At 57.3% G+C, this 15,127-nt stretch overlaps 2 protein-coding genes across 5 annotated transcripts in view; one reads left to right on the forward strand and one right to left on the reverse strand.

The window, feature by feature from the left end:
• TPCN1 (two pore segment channel 1) overlaps positions 1–7,550 on the forward strand; it is a 41,955-nt gene extending 34,405 nt beyond the window's left edge. For 2 of the 4 annotated variants that reach the window (XM_038152225.1, XM_038152224.1), the window contains exons 22-27: positions 299–414; positions 1,093–1,139; positions 1,556–1,709; positions 2,989–3,125; positions 3,833–3,913; positions 4,944–5,066. In XM_038152225.1, coding sequence (XP_038008153.1) covers positions 299–414; positions 1,093–1,139; positions 1,556–1,709; positions 2,989–3,125; positions 3,833–3,913; positions 4,944–5,066 — 658 coding nt within the window. Of the gene's footprint in view, positions 1–298; positions 415–1,092; positions 1,140–1,555; positions 1,710–2,988; positions 3,126–3,832; positions 3,914–4,943 lie in introns of all 4 variants that reach the window. The other 2 variants (XM_038152226.1, XM_038152227.1) reach the window with 1 other exon arrangement.
• Positions 7,551–8,460: 910 nt separating this feature from the next.
• Positions 8,461–13,982, reverse strand: SLC8B1 (solute carrier family 8 member B1). The gene is made up of 15 exons (XM_038152228.1): positions 13,499–13,982; positions 12,877–13,029; positions 12,745–12,797; positions 12,593–12,650; positions 12,255–12,360; positions 11,995–12,162; positions 11,812–11,919; positions 11,673–11,729; positions 11,378–11,508; positions 11,057–11,198; positions 10,552–10,673; positions 10,209–10,362; positions 10,043–10,123; positions 9,495–9,559; positions 8,461–9,411 (listed from the first exon to the last, which is right to left on the reverse strand). The coding sequence occupies exons 1-15, from the start codon at positions 13,634–13,636 to the stop codon at positions 9,214–9,216; spliced, it is 1,734 nt and encodes a 577-aa protein (XP_038008156.1). The 5' UTR covers positions 13,637–13,982; the 3' UTR covers positions 8,461–9,213.
• Positions 13,983–15,127: the final 1,145 nt, after the last annotated feature.

Below are 15,127 nucleotides of genomic sequence, written 5' to 3' on the forward strand. Positions count from 1 at the left end.
ATGATGGCAGACCACTTGGAAATTCCAAGCTTGAAGGGTGTGAGCCAAGGAACTCAAACTCTCAGTTTCTCTGGTATAATATTTGTTGAATGATTAGAAAGACTCCATGTGCTCCCTGGGCTTTTGCTGAGCTGTGAAGGAGAGAGGGTTCCTTCCAGAGGAAAAGACAAATATTGGCCAAGATACAGAAATTGCCACTCTTCTTACCACCTTCTAGAGGGGCTGGTATTTATAACTTTTTAGATTTTCCTTGCTTTTCCAGTCTCTGCTGATTCTTTGTCCTGTTTTCTCCAACAAGCACAAGCACGGTCGCAGATTCCTACCGCTGGGTGAACCACACATTCGGCAACAAAACAGTTGTGGAAGAAGGTTATTACTATCTCAACAACTTTGACAACATTCTGAACAGCTTTGGTAAGGGCACTTTTGTCCCTAGAAAAGATTATCCTGTGTTCCTGCAGAGCTGGATGGCTCTGTGATGCTGTAATGCTCGTGTGAGCCTGGGACTCTCCCAGGCAGTCCTGCTGATGCACCTCACTCAGCATCCTGCCCTTTCTGTCTGGAGAGCTCCAGCTGACTGACTGTGCCAGGACTGCTTTGCAGGGTAAGGAGAGGTCTCTCAGAGCCAGCTGGAAGCCAGCAGATCTGTTCTGGCTAGTGATCAGACCAGAGGTGTTGAAGGAGGGCATTGAGGCACTGCCCTTCTAAAGAACCGACAGCATTGCCTCTCTTTAAACCCTCTGATGAAGAATAATTTGAATGTTGATTGCTCTCCATGATTTTTCACAATGTGTGAGCAGAATGCTTATCTCCTGGAGATTTCAGAGATCTCCATGCTCTCTGGTGAAGAGTCAGGTCTGGTTTCTTTAGGAAACAGATGAAGCCATGCTGCAGGTTCTGTGTGTCTAACCCTTTGTCTGAAGTAATTGCAGTGGGGAGGGTCTGCATGCTCTCTGGGCTTGCTGTCTTTATTCAGAATTGACTGTCTTGTGTCAGTCTTCCCTGTCAAACACTTTATCTAAAAACCATTGTAAAACAGGTCAGGATGGATAAAACAATTACTTGTGTGTGTTTTCTCCCTCTTGTGTGCAGTGACACTGTTTGAGCTGACAGTGGTCAACGACTGGTACATCATCATGGTGAGTGAGCCCCTGTAGGCAGCGCAGACTGCCAGCCCAGGCACACCTTCCACACCACCAGTGCTTTCTTCCCCTGGTGGCTTTGTTGTCAGGTGTCTTTTGGCCCTGACTGTTGGGAGGCATTTGACCCCTGCCATGCTGCTGGGCACATTTTCAGGCTTCACAGGCTGGACAAATGAAGTCACTCTGTGCTCCAGTTTGTCACCCTGCTGTCCAAAGCCACCAGCTTTGGATGTTCTGTGTGTTTGCCTGTAGGAACATCTCTTTTTAGCTGCAAGGACCTGTTGGGGCGTTGAGCATTGCACAAGCAGCCCCTGGGGCCAGAGTGTTTATGCTGCTTTGTGCCTGTTGATAAGCAGCTAACACTGCCTCTCCCTTCTTTTGTGCTCTGCTCACTTCTTCCCTCTCCTCTTTAGGAAGGGGTGACATCCCAAACCACTCACTGGAGCCGTCTGTACTTCATGATCTTCTACATTGTGACCATGGTGGTGATGACAATCATCGTGGCTTTCATCCTGGACGCTTTCGTGTTCCGCATGAACTACAGTCGGAAGAACCAGGATTCAGAAGGTCAGAGCTGAAGCCTGGCTGACCTGCAGCCTTGTGTCTTCTCTCCCTGGTACTTCATGTCTCCAGGAGAAAATGGGATGGGCCAGAAAAAAAAGAGATTTTTTTTTTTTTTAATCTGACATCCTGAGCTAATTCTTTTGCTCAGGCTTGTTCTTTGTGTGATGTTTCTGTCTGGTCTTTCTGCTCTGCCCCTCATCTCTCCCCCAGAATTCCCCAAAAAGCATGAGTGGGTGTATTTATGTGGGTTTTATGTGTGTCTGTGTGCACACACACACACAAACTTCAACCACTTGAGCCATTTCAACCAAATTATTTGAAATAGGAAGTCCGTGTGCATTTCATGCAAGGTTTCTAGGAAACATTGCAGCAATGATGTAGCAAAGCTCAACGAGGGACCTTACAGGAAGGGAAGATTGATAATTTTTTTAAGCCAATTTCCCTTCCTCACTAATACACTCACTGGTGGCAGGATGTGTCTCCAAGCTGATTTCCCAGCACTTTTTGCCACAACCTGAACAGCAGATACTGCCTGTCCAGTTCCTCCCACATCTTCTGGTTGTCCTTAGGCTGCTGACTCTGTGCTGGTTTTGGACATGCCCTTTCCCTCTAGGAACTGGCAGAGACTGGGCTCTGCATCCCCCTCATCACTTACTCACTGTCCTTTTTCTCCTGAGCTGGGGGGTCTGGAACTGCAGGCCCCTTCCTGACCTGCTAATTCAGGTGCCAAAGCCACACTCATGGCTTACAGCTGTTTTCCTGCTGTTCCTTCAGGTGAAGGCTCCACCCCCTGGGCTTTTTGGTGCCAGAAGATCAAATTTGTGTGGCCCAGGAGCTGCTAATTAGGGAAACACTTGTGATCCTTCCTGCACCCAGTTTGAAGGGAGCAGTGAAGGACGTTGGTTAGCCCTCTACTCCCAAGCTCTCTTAGGCAGGTGAAGGTCAAAAGGTAGAAACTCTTGTGTGATTATTTGATTTTTTTAACTTAACAGGCCAGCAAAAAAGCTACAAGATTTATTTTTTAAGATACCAAGAAGCCTGATGAGAATAGTTTGAGTCAGAAGGTTTGCTGGTCCTTCTCACTAGTTAATTTTCTCCCTGCCTTGTTGGGGGTTGAACATACCCATGTTCTAGTCACAAAAGCAGGTACAGACTGTACCTGACCTCTGGCTTGGTCCTGTGTGCTTTAGGCTTTGCCTTCCAGGGTTATGGTAGCAGCTGTTGAAGCAATGCTCATCTTGGTGACTTTTTCTTCCCCTCTTTCTGTTTCTTGCCTCTCCAGAAGATAACGGCATTGTTCTGGAGAAGGAGATCTCCAAGGAGGAGGTGATTGGCATAATTGAGCTGTACAAGAGGACTTCAGCTGCCACTGAAACAGCTCAGCTGCAGAAGATCGTGTTACAGATGGACAAATATGGGGTAAGAGGAAACCCTGGGAGTTCTCACCTGCAGGAGAGGGAGGTGTGCCAGGGCCACTTTGCCTGTGTGGAGGAAGAAGATCCACCTGCCTGTGTAGTGTTCAGGGCTGAGCTGCTGGAGGGACTCTGCAGCATCACAGAATTTTGCTGCCCTGGAAAAGCAGCAGCTGCTCCCTGCATAGCCTTGACAAAGTCTGGTCCCTACTGCCTGAAAACTTCCCTAAGAGCTGTCTGGGCCCCGTGCTGACTGGAAAAAAAAGCCTATTTATTTTTCCTCTAAGGAAGCCACTCTGTCGTGATTCTCGTCTCTCTGTGCCATCAGAGGGCACTGGGGCTTGGACAGTCCTGGAGCATTATGCAGCAGCATGATGGCATTGATTCCTGATCCTGCCTTTCTCCAGGGCACTGCTTATGCTTCCATTCTAAAACATTCTGAATTGGGAAAATGAGCTCTTGTCTCAGAACTGTTGCCTCATGCATCTGGGAAGAGCTGAAGTGGTTGTTTTAACAATGGCCATTGTACCCTGTGTCACCATGGCACAGGGCAGGTGCTGCAGCCTCTCAGGTGACAACAGAAGGAGCCTGGGGGTGGTCTGAGCTCATCAGTGGGTGATGGGTGTCCACAGGAAGGATGCTTGAAGCTCCAGCTGCTCAGTGAGTGATGAATGTCTTTTTTGGTCTTTCCTCCTCCTTGCCCCAACTCTCTAGCAAATGTCAACAGTGTTTCTGGGACGCAGGTCAAGGACCAAGAGTGACCTGAGTATGAAGATGTATGAGGAGGAGATACAGGTATGTGGGCCTCAGCTGGAGCTGCCAGCAAGTCAGCGGTGAGAGCATGCCCTGGAATATCAACCCATCCTTTCAAACACTGGGGACTGCTTTCCTCTGAGCCCAGGGGCTTGTTAAACCACAGAGCACATCAGAGCTCCTCAGTGGGTGCAGCTGTGTCAGGCCAGTCACAGCACCCACACTGGGGGTGAGCACAGGCACTCCTGCTTTGCTGAGCTGCCCTGGGCTCCCCAGGTGTCTGCTGGGGCTGTGAGCACAGTTTGGTGCTGCCTGGGGCTTGGCTGCTGAGCACAGAGCTCTTAAACCTCTGGAATGTGGTTGTGTTTGAGCTTAGGTGTGTCTGTCTGACACAAGAAACCAAGGCTGGCTTGTCCCAGGCAGGCTGAGCAAGATGGGAGACAAGTAAATCAGCAGATTCCCTGGATTTTTAGCACCTTCCTGCCAGTGCCACTCATGGTCAGGAGCTTTCTGCCATGGGTTTGGTCACTGCCAAAGGTAGTTGAAGGTCATGGGCTAATGTAATGATTAGTGCTGAAAAAATTAATCTTGTAACCATTTGAATCTGTCCTTTGTCCCCAGAGCAGACAGACTGGGATGAGTCTTGAGTCCCCCTAAGGAAAATGCACATTATTTACCATGGGGCTGGGCCACCTGCAGAGAAACTTCCTGTGTGTTCTGCTTGGTCTGTAACTGAGGGGTGTGACATCCTGGCACGCCCTGGGTGCTGCTCAGCACCAGGAGCTGCTCTGCAAGACCCAGACATCATGGGAGCAGCCATCCTCAAGCACTGGGTGTTCAAGAGGGACATCCTGAGGGTGGGCAGTTTCCTTGGGCTGTGGCTGGCAAGGTCTCAGTGCCTCCAGCACAGGCATGCTGGGTTGTTCCAGGAGGTTAGGCTGTACCTAGGGCTTTGGGAAGAGCCCTCTGTGCCTGAAAAAACGTGTCCTCACATGGCAGTGACAGCAGGCTCTGCCCTTTTGGGGTGTGTGGGGCACAGCCTGATCCCTGCCTGTTTACTTCCCTGCTGCAGGAATGGTATGAGGAGCACTCCAGGAAAGAGGAGTCTCAGACACCAGTGCAAGAGCCTGCATCTGCTTCCAGCAGCTCTCTGAAGCCCCTGAGCCTCCGGCAGCGCTCCCAGACTGTCATTTAGGCCGAGCTAACGCAGCCACCTTCTATGCAATAACCTAGAGTATTCCTCCCCAGCCTGATTTTGGGAGGGTGTATATAGATCTGTCAGTGTACCAGTGTAGGGATCAAATCTTGCCCCCAGCAGTGGTTGCTGAGAAGCCAGAGGCCCAGGGGGCTCAGGGGAAGGCTGCTGCACACAGATTGAGTGTGATGCCCACGTTCAGCACATCTGGGCAGAGCAGAGCCCGTGTCCCTCTGAGCCCCTTCCCAGGCTCCAGCTGCTGCTGTTTGTCTTAGCACTAACAGACCTTGGGGAAAGGGATGTGTAATCCATTAACAGCAGGGAATTCGCTGAAGTCACCTGCTTAACAGTAAAACTTCAGCCCTTTTGGAAGATCCCTGCTCAAAGGGTACCATTAACCTAGGGACAAAAGATCAGGGAGTGAGTTTTTGTTTCTGCTCCACCTTTCTTATGCAAAGAAAGGGGAGGTGATGTGAAATCTCAGCACTTTTGGAAGGGCAGCCTGCCCTCCCCCTCCTTTTTGGCACACCTTGATGCACTCCTGTAGTAGCTCCAGCTCTGATTACTGCATTTTGCTGTCCCCGAGTAGTTCTGAGGCAGAACTGAGGGCCAGCACCCCATTATGCTATGGCCATAGGTGGGGCAGGGCTTTGGGGACTCTGTCTCTGCATCACTGCTGGTCAGTCCTGCCCGTGGCACTGCCTGGGCTTGGGGTCACCTCTGCAAGCCCCAGAGCTCCTGTCTCTGCTCAGGGAGGGGGATTCTGCTGTGACATGGCTGTGGGGCTCTGCCACTTGGCCACCTGCTCTGTGAAACCTCCGTGGCTGGTCCTTAGCTGGGATCAGTGACTGGGAAGAAGAGTGGAAGGTTTTGCAGCTCCAAGTCTGGCTTTTTTCTGCCTGGCTCTGGGTTAAGCAGAGTTCCTGGGCATCACATGGTCCTGCTGGTCAGTCCTCATTCCAGCCGAGCAAGTCCCAGCACAGAGTGGGGCTCCTCCCTTGCAGGAATGTTTCTCAGGCTGTAAAAGGTCAGCTCAGGTGGGTGTTGGGAAGATCCACTGAAGAGCTCTCCTGTTCCCATGGGTTTTGGATGCAGGAGGAACATGGAAGACAAGAATTCTTCTCACCTTTCCTGCACCTGAGAGCTGAGGGATGAGGAGGAAGGAGGGAAAGGGATCCCTTGCCAGCTCTGAGCTCTGCCATATTTGTGGGATTGTGGCAGTTGTGTCATCCTTTGAACCTGTCTCTCCAAGTCCCTCTTTTCCCTGTCAGCACAGGAAGTTCTGAGGGCTGGAAGTCCCTTGCAGCTGGGAGGTTCCTTCACCTCTTGCTCTTTAATCTCTCCTCAGCTTCAGACTAAGAGTGGAGCTTCCTGAGGAGGCTTCCCCCTTCTCCGGGTGCACCAGCAGTGGGAGATGTGTGTCCCCATCCTCTTTGTCCCACATGCCTGTCTTTCCTTGGTGGCCTCACCTCGTGCCACGAGGACAGCAGGAGAGGGCTGATCCCACCTGGGCGGCTCAGGAGCATTTCCTGGGTGGGTGAGAGTTTCAGGGGCGGGCAAGACAGAGCTGCTTCTGGAAATCTCTCCCTCCATGGCACGGTGGGAGCACTTGGAAGGAGTGGAAGAGCAGCACACACACACCAGTGACTGCTCCCAACCCTTGCCCAACTCCCTGGGTGCCTCACTGCAACTCTTTGTTTCCTTTCTGGATACTTGCAGGTATGAAACTACTTCTGAGCTGACCCATGAAGGACCTTAAAGGGCTGTTTTCCAAACCATAAATTCAACCACAAATTAAGGAGCAGTGCAGTTGTTGCTCTTGCAGTTGCTGTGTGTGGAGCCGCAGCCTGGGAGGTTTATCCAGATTAGTCCTGGGGCTGCAGGAGATGGTGTTTATTGTGCTTTAAGTTGTGGGCAGAATGAATGAGTATTATGAAGGTTAGTGGGGAAAAAAATGTGGCTGTGGTTAATCTCCACATTCCCCTACAGCTGATTTATCCTGGCAGGGCTATCAGTGACTTTTTTTTTCCTTTGGGGGGTGTTTTCTGGGTGTGAAAGGAGCTGTGGCTTTAAGCTGTGTTGAGGAAGGCTCTGAGGGCTGATCATGCAATAAAGGGCTCCCTGGAGGGTTGGGGGTCAGGGTACTGACTCCAAGGTGTTGATCCTCCCCCACATACCCGCTGTGTTCCTTATTTTTGTATAACCAAGGAGGGCAGCAGCAGTTTGCTTCTTCTATATGACTTTGGAAGGAAACAAAGTTTGAGTACGGGGCATCCCCTTCTATTTATCCTCCTCTCCCTCCCCCCACACACAGACTGACAATGGAGACAATCATTTTGTAGGGAGCACGGGAGGAAGCACTGCAGGATTTTGTATGCTGGCGTTTTGTTTATAAAAAACCCAATTTTATGGATGTGTCTGTCAGACGTTCTCTAGATTTTTTTCAGGCGCACTAATAAAGAGCATCCTCAGCTTCGTAAAGGCTTCCTTTCCTCCTTCCCCTGTTATGCCAGAGGTGGGTTTGGCCAAGCTGGAGCATTTCCAGTGTTTGAAGAGAAGCCTGCCTGCCCTCTCCGGTGGCAAGTGCTCGTGTTGGGAATATTTTGCGTGCATGCCCCACCAAGCTGCTCCACATTCCTGTTCCGTGACATTACAAAGCCTGCCTTCCCTATTGCCTTCCCCCTGCTGGCTTTTTCCCTAAACATCAAGATAACTCTTTCAAAGTTAGGTTTTCTAAGCCTGCCCTGGTGCAGTGTTGAGGCCACAAGGGGTGTTTGACCCTGCACGTCTGTCCTGGGACATGTGCCAGGGCTTGGATTGCCTTAGCCCTGCCTGTGGCAGGAAGTGGGCGTTGTGTCCTGGATGGTTCTGGCAGCTGCCAGAGCAAGATCGGGGCAGAGCCAATGGCTGTGGGCACAGGGAGGTTATTTTTTTGTGAAAGCTGCTGGTATCTGTTACAAAAAGGAGAAATGCTCCAGGCCCAGGAGGAAAGGAGGAGGATCCAGATCTGACAGTTGTGGTGTTTGCTCAACACTCCCCTCTTCTGTGGGGCAGGGGTGGGGGTGTCCCTTTGTTCCAGCCTGTGTCCTGTGGACCCTCCAGCTGGGAGCAGAACACCAGCCCACCCCTCCATTGTCCTGGCACTGTGGGTCCTGCAGGATTCCCTGTCCCCAGGACTGAGCCGTGCTGACCCCGTTCCCAGTGTGACCGCACATGACTGCTCTCGGGCCATCAGCTACTGCAAACCACTTCCCCATTCCCTCAGGAAAAACAGCTCTGCGTGTCCCAGGTCCTCAGCCTGGCTGTTCCCTCTCACCCCAAAGGCTCTGTGCTGAGTAAGGGCTGAGTCAGACCAGCACAGAGCAGGAGGAACGGCCCTTGCAGCAGGCAAAAGTCAAGGTTGGGTTTGTGTTTGTGGTTTTTTTTAATTGCAATTTTTTACAGTGCCTAAATCTAGTCCTGCCAGAGGTCAACACTGTGTGTGGAAACCTCCAAGTCCTTTCCTACAGCTCTGCCCACCCCAGGAAGAGAAGAAAAGTAGGATCTGAAACTCAGGTTGAAAAACACTACCAAAAAAAACGGGAAAAACCTGCCTCCCTTGGTTTGGTGTTTGTTTTTCCCTCAGGCTTTGCTGGCACTAAACCCGGTGCGTCCCTGGAGCACTGTGTCCCCTTAACCCTGTCTGGCTGTGCCCTGTCTGCTGTTCCAGCCCATGGTGCCAACAGGATAGTCCTTCCCAAGGACAGATGTGTGCCTGGGCCGTGGCAGTGCCACCCTGTGCAGCACAACTGTCCCAGCTCTGTCCCAGAGCACAGTGTGCAGCTGAGAAGGCAGAACCTCCCCTGCTGTGTCCCTGAGCTGGAGCTTCCCCAGCCCCTGCTCCTGCCCCTGACAGAGCTGAGGTTTTGATGCTGCTCCTGCCCTCAGTTCCCTAAATTACACGGACTAAAGAGAGCGAGGAGAGGATGTGGGCTCTGACAGCTCCTTCCCCAAAGGACAGCAGGGGCCTGGGGCTGGGCTGGCACCTCCAGCAGTACGGTGAGGGCGAGGTGCCCTTGTCCCCCTGGCAGGGACAGGGGCGGGCACAGCCAGACCCCGCTGCGTGGGGAGGCAGAGCAAGCTCCGGGGCTGGAGCTCCCGGGGCCGTTCAGGGGGTGGAGAAATGGATGACCCTGAACTCAGTGAGCAGGGCCACGCACAGGAACAGCAGGTAGTAGGCGATGAGGCAGACGCCATAGGCCTGTCCCAGCTGGAAGCACTGTGCCGGCACCGTCACGAAGGAGAACACCAGGCTCAGCCCCAGGGCCCCGGCCAGCACCCACACCAGGGGGCTGTCAGGCTCCAGCTGTGGGGAGAAGAGGGTGATGTGGGGTGACAACGGGTCCTGCTGCCAGCCTGGTCTGTGTCACCGTGTCACCACGGCCTTACCTTCACCAGTGGCTGGCTGCTGGTCATCTGCAGCAGGCAGCCCAGCCCCACGCCGACCAGGATGTCTGGAGCACGTTCAGGATGGACACACAGCACAGGAGAGCTCGAGGGGGCAATAGCACTGAGCCCATCCCTCTGCCCCCATCCTCCTCCTTCCTGCATGGCTGAAGAGTTCTTGCTGCCCTGAGCACTCAAGGAGAGGCTTCACCCAAAACCCACCTGAGGCACAGCCCCCTCCCCTCCTTCCCTTTGGCAAATCCCAAATTTGCCATGCTCCAGCCCAAACTCCCGCCCAGCTGGGGCTGGGGCAGCTGTGGGGACAGTGGGGTGCTGCTGGCTGTGTCCCTGCTCCTCCCGAATCCCTCAGCGTCCCCTTGCACTGTGGGAACACTGCAGGCTTTGCCAGCCTTGGAAGGACTCTGGGATAGATCCCAGCTCCTCCCCAAGGATCCCACAGCACAAAGGGCTCTCCCAGGGCCGTAGTCAGGGAAACTCGGGCAGCTCGTGCCCCACGTGCCAGCAGCCTGGCCCTGGCATGCACAGGATACTGAAGATGATGCCCCCGAAGCAGGCGGAGAAGGCCATGCGGGGATAGCCCTGCCGGGCCATGGTGAGGTCGGAGAAGGTGTCTGTGGAGGGACAAAAGGAGACCTTGGGCATGGCAGGGGGACCCCAGCGTGTGCCAGGGGGGCACTGGGAGCGCAGAGCCCTCACCTCCGATGCTGTTGCCCCAGGCCAGCAGTGTGAGGCCCAGCACGGTGTTGCTGAGCTGGAAGACGATGCCCAGGGTGCGCAGGATGTTCACCAGCTCCGTGGCCGCGGCGTTGATCCACATGGCACTAGCCAAAAACCCAAGGAAGGCAAACACCTGACAGGGAGAGGAGCAAGCTGGTCCCTGTGTGCATCCCACGGGACCCTGCACACCTCCTGGCATCCCTCCTGGGACACTGGGACCTGGGAGAGCTCCAGCTTCCTGCTCTGCCCCAGGAGCTCCAGCCCAGTGTGGAGCAGACTGTGCGGGTCCCTGGTGGGTGTTCAGGGCTGGGGGACACCTTACACAGTGATACTTGGGTGGCTCCTCATTGCTTGTGGTGATGAAGATGATGAGGGCCAGGGCAGAGGCAACCAGTGTGACCAGTGCCCAGACTGGGAAGATGCCCTGGATCTGGTAAAGCCCATCTGTACACGGTGGGGAGAGGAGGGACAGAGAGGCTGGGACAGGATCTTACCAGGCTTGAGGGGGAGGTAAAGCCTTGTCAGCTAAGGCCACCTCTACCCTCCGTCCTCACAGAGCTGCTCCCCTCTGTGCCTCAGTTTCCCCAGGCAGGCCAGGCCTGCTCCATTTTCCCCCCAGGACCTGGATGCTGGGGGGCCCAAGCCCCCCAGCCTTGTGAGAGTGTATCCAGCTGCAAACCAGCTGCAAATACAGCTCGTCTCTTCCCTACCCATCCCTCCTCCTCACAATGGGGAGCCAGCCCTGATAGGTCCTGCAGTCCCCAGGGCTTTGGTGGCCAGCTCAGTCCTGTCCCCTTCTGCAAGCTGGTACTGCCCCAAGCTCTTACAGGCGCCTGACTTCAGGGTGAGGACACAGAGCAGGGGGCTGGTGAGGATGTGCAGGCAGTTGAGGGGTCTCTTCCAGTTCAGGTCATCCTTGTCGGGGTCCACAACAGGAACGGTGAGCAGCAGCACCAGTTCCACGGGCACCTGGCACGGGGACACCCATCTGGGACACCCTGCGAGGTGCCCCATGACCTGCTCCCAACCCCACTGCCCCTGTCCCACCCTCCCCACTGCAAAGCCCGGGGGAACAGAGCCCCAGGGGCCCACAGGGAGGGGGATGCCCCCTGGGGGGCTTCTCCTGGCTCCTGTTGCCCCCTACTCACCTTGAAGGTCTTGAAGAGCCGCCAGTACCAGGGCTTCCTCCTCCACTTGCGGTAGTCCAGGGGGCTGAGGGCCGAGGTGAGAATGCGCAGGGAGCTCTCCCGGGAGGGCAGCAGGGGCCGGTACTCCTCCCCTGCGAGGGGCCATGGGCACTGAGTGGGGTGGTGGGTTCCCTGTGTGTCCCCAGGGAGCTCCCCCTGCCCCATGGGCTGTCACACCTGCAGTAGCCTGGGGGGCTCTGGGACCCCCGAGGACGGAGCAGAGCCAGCCCTGAGCCTACAGGGAACAACAACGTACCATAGTCCCCACTGCTTGTGCCTGAGGGCTCCGGCTCCTCCACATCTGTTGGCATCTCTGCAGGGAAGAGGAGCGGGCAGGGGCACTGGAAGGGCACCCCAACAGCCCAGGGGTCCCATCCCAGCTGGGCAGCCCTTACCTGGCTCCCAGGCTCCGGGAGGGGCCAGCCCGTCCCCGCGCTGCCGCCGGTGGATCCAGGTGCAGAGCACCACGGTGAGCACGTAGAACACATAGAGCCCCAGGTAACCTGAGATGGGGGGGTGAGGGGGGGTCACGGCACCCCCAGGCTGCTCTCACAGTGCCCACCTCCCACAGCGCTCACCCAGAGCCTCTCCCAGCCTGATCCTGCCCAAGTAGAGGACCACAAAGGTGAGGAAAACGGCCACCATGTAGAAGATGACATCCCTGAGGAAGGGCCTGGAGGCGGCCATGAAGGGCTTGACCAGGGCGATGCCCCCGGCCACCACCGTGGTCACAAACACACCGGCACCTGCCAACACAGGGGGACTCTCTCGGGACATGGGAACATCCCACAGCCCCAAAATATCACCCTATGAGAACGTGGCACTGGGGCTCCCTTACCAAAGATGGCCCCGATGGCCAGCCCCGCTGTCCGGGGGTCAGAGAAAGCCACCACAGCACTGAACACATCAGGTGCCCCATTTCCAAAGGCCAGGAAGGTGACACCATGGAGAGAGGACGTCAAGGAAAAGACCTGGTGTCCTCCTCCCCGTGAGGACAGGGGTGCTGTGCACCTCTGTCCCGTGCCAGCACATGACCACTTGTCCCACTGTAACCCCCCAATGGGTTTCCCCTGGAACGGTGCCGAGGGGGACACAAAGTGACCCTGCCACAGCCACCTCCCCTGCCCTGTCCCCACATCCTTCCTGCCTGAGGCCCTTGTGATTTGCCAAGGATACTGCCACGTTGTGGGACAGCTTCAGGTTGGTGGAGATGGCTGATAAATTGGGGCAGAAGCTGGAAGGGCAGAAAAGGAGACACAGAGAGGTGATGGGGCTACTTGGGGCTCCTGGTCACTGGGGACAGTCCCCTCCTCTGCAGGGCCACTCACAACTTCTCTGCTGTCACACCGAGGATGATGAACAGGTACAGGAGCCAGAGAGCCTGTGGAGTCAGGGGTGGCACAGGTCACTGGGGTCCCCACCACGTGTTCCCCCCCAGCACCACCCTTTCCTATCCTTACGTAGAGGGTGACAGCCAGGGGCAGCAGTCGGGGTGGGAAGACACAGAAAATCCCATTGAGGTAGTCGAGGAAGCCCCCATCCAGCTGGCAGTCGGGGTTGCTCCGGATGAAGTGGCACCACTCGGAGCTGTTGTGCTTCCGAACTTCCCAGCACTGCGGAGCAGAGGGGAAGATGCTTGGCCGGGCCCCTGAGCACCCACCACCCCCCCTAAGGGCTGCCACAGGCACCCTGAGGGGACACCGCCACCCGGATCACGCACTGCCCCCAAGCGCTGCCATGGAGCTGCTTTAGTAGGTCACTGTCAGCCCTGCCTCAGTTTCCCCACCTGTGCTACACGTGTGTGGGTGGAGGGCTGTGACAGGGCCAGCAGAAATGGAAACCCTTGTCCCTACCCCATCCTTGTCCCCACACAGCCCACACCCGCCCCGGGCCATGGGAAGGCGCCGGCCGGGCAGGCAGAGAGGTTTCTGGAGGAGAAAACCAGCAGCGGAGGAAATCCGGGTGAGATCCCTGCTGCGATGGCGACATGGAAACAGGGACGGGACGGGACCCCACCACCCCAGCAGCACCCAAATCCCTCCCGGCGTCCCCCCCGAATCCCAGCGCAGCCCCCAGACTTACATCCATGCCCCGTGCGTGGCTCAGAGCATCCCGGTCGGGAGGGAGCGTGTGCCCCACGTCCAGCAGCAGCGGGGGCCCGGCTGGCAGTGTCCTGGGCAGGCTGAGCACCCCGGCCAGCTCCGTGGCCCTGTGCCCCATGGTGCCCTGTCCCTGGCGGGGACAGCCCCGGGGGGACACCTACCACCGGCAGCGCTCCCCGGGGCCACAGAGCGGGGACTGCCCCCGGAGCCCCATCCCGCGCTCCCCGAGCGGAGCGAGGAAGGGTTAAAAATCAATACTAAAATTGGAAATCAGAATTAATACTAAAAATAATAAAACGGATAAAAAGCAGAGCCTCCCGCGGGCAGGCTGCGCCACAGCCGCGCCGAGGGGGCTCAGCCCAGGGAGGGGAGGGAGGGGGAATGGCACCCACACCCCGCGGAGGACCGGGGGACCCGGGGACACCCTGGGGGCAGGGAGGACAGAGAGGCCGCGGGGCGGGTGGGGACGGGAGCCCGGGGCGGTAGGGGATGGGGGATGGATGGGGTGGCCGGGGATCCCGCTCGCGGCACGGCCCCACCGAGCGGCCGCGGCCCCGCAGCCGAGCGCGGGCAGCTGATCCCGGCCGGCCCCCGCCTTAAAGGGGCCGCCACCCTCCGCCCTTAAAGCGACAGCGCCGCTTCCCCGCGCGGCTGGCCGCCGAGAGGGCACACGCGCGGCTCTCGGCTCCGTGCCGTCCCGCTGAGGCCGGGACAGCCACCCTGCGGGCTGCGCCCACCCACAGCCCCCACACGCGTGACCCCCGAGAACGGGCGGGCTCCGCGCCGCCGCGGCCGGGGGCGGTGTCCCGTGCGGGACAGCCTCAGCCCCGGCGCTGCACAGGGCCCCGTGCCGGCGGTCACACACCCCACAGCGGGGCCGGGACCCCTGTCCGCACCGGCGTCCCCAGCTGCAGGACACCGCAGCCTCAGCCGTGCCCCGTGCAAGCACCGTGCCGTTTGTGGGGCGGAGGTTGGCCCCCACGGTCGGAGCCCCAAGGTTCTCATGGGATTCAAAGAACCCATGGGATTCAAAGATCCATTTCCCACCCTGGCTCGTTTCGCCCCAAGCTGCGTTCTGCCCTTCCCCCCGGAGAGGGCGAAGGGAATTGCGCAAGGCCGGGGCTGCCGCGGCCCTGGGGCCCACGGGAAGCAGCAGCACCGCGTCCGTTCCCCCTGCCCCGAGCACGGGGACACGCCGGGGACACGCCGGGGTCGGGCCGCTCACACGAGGGCTCCACGCAATGTGTCCACACGAGGGGTCCCCCGAAGGCGGGGAGAAGGAACCTGCGCCCATCTCGCGTGGGCGTGGGGCTGGGAGAGGCGGGATGGGAGCGTGGGCATGGACGTGGGGCCGTGGGGTGGCACGGGGGACACGGGCGCTGTGGGGGCTCTCAGGGGTCCCCACGGCCGCGGAGCGCCAGGGGGCGTGGCCACGCCAGAAGCCCCAAGGCCCCGCCCCTTGTGTGGTGTTTATATAGTGCAGGCGTGTGGGGCGGGGCCAATACAACGCCCCGCCCTCAAATCGTGCCCATCCCGTCGATGCGCGGCAGCGCCGTTGAGGGCGTGGCCACACTGGCGCCACGCCCCATCCAGCCCCGCCCCACTAATA

This window comes from Motacilla alba, chromosome 15 (assembly GCF_015832195.1).
Source record: "Motacilla alba alba isolate MOTALB_02 chromosome 15, Motacilla_alba_V1.0_pri, whole genome shotgun sequence".
Taxonomy (NCBI): domain Eukaryota; kingdom Metazoa; phylum Chordata; class Aves; order Passeriformes; family Motacillidae; genus Motacilla; species Motacilla alba.

What these genes read in the sequence shown, in the direction of transcription:
- SLC8B1 (XM_038152228.1), bottom strand. Translation starts at nt 13,636, where the DNA reads ATGGGGCACAGGGCCACGGAGCTGGCCGGGGTGCTCAGCCTGCCCAGG. An exon ending in GGCCATCGGGGCCATCTTTG is followed by an intron (nt 12,163 to 12,254) that starts GTAAGGGAGCCC and finishes CTGTGTTGGCAG; the next exon opens with GTGCCGGTGTGTTTGTGACC. An exon ending in CTGGGGCAACAGCATCGGAG is followed by an intron (nt 10,124 to 10,208) that starts GTGAGGGCTCTG and finishes GTCCCTCCACAG; the next exon opens with ACACCTTCTCCGACCTCACC.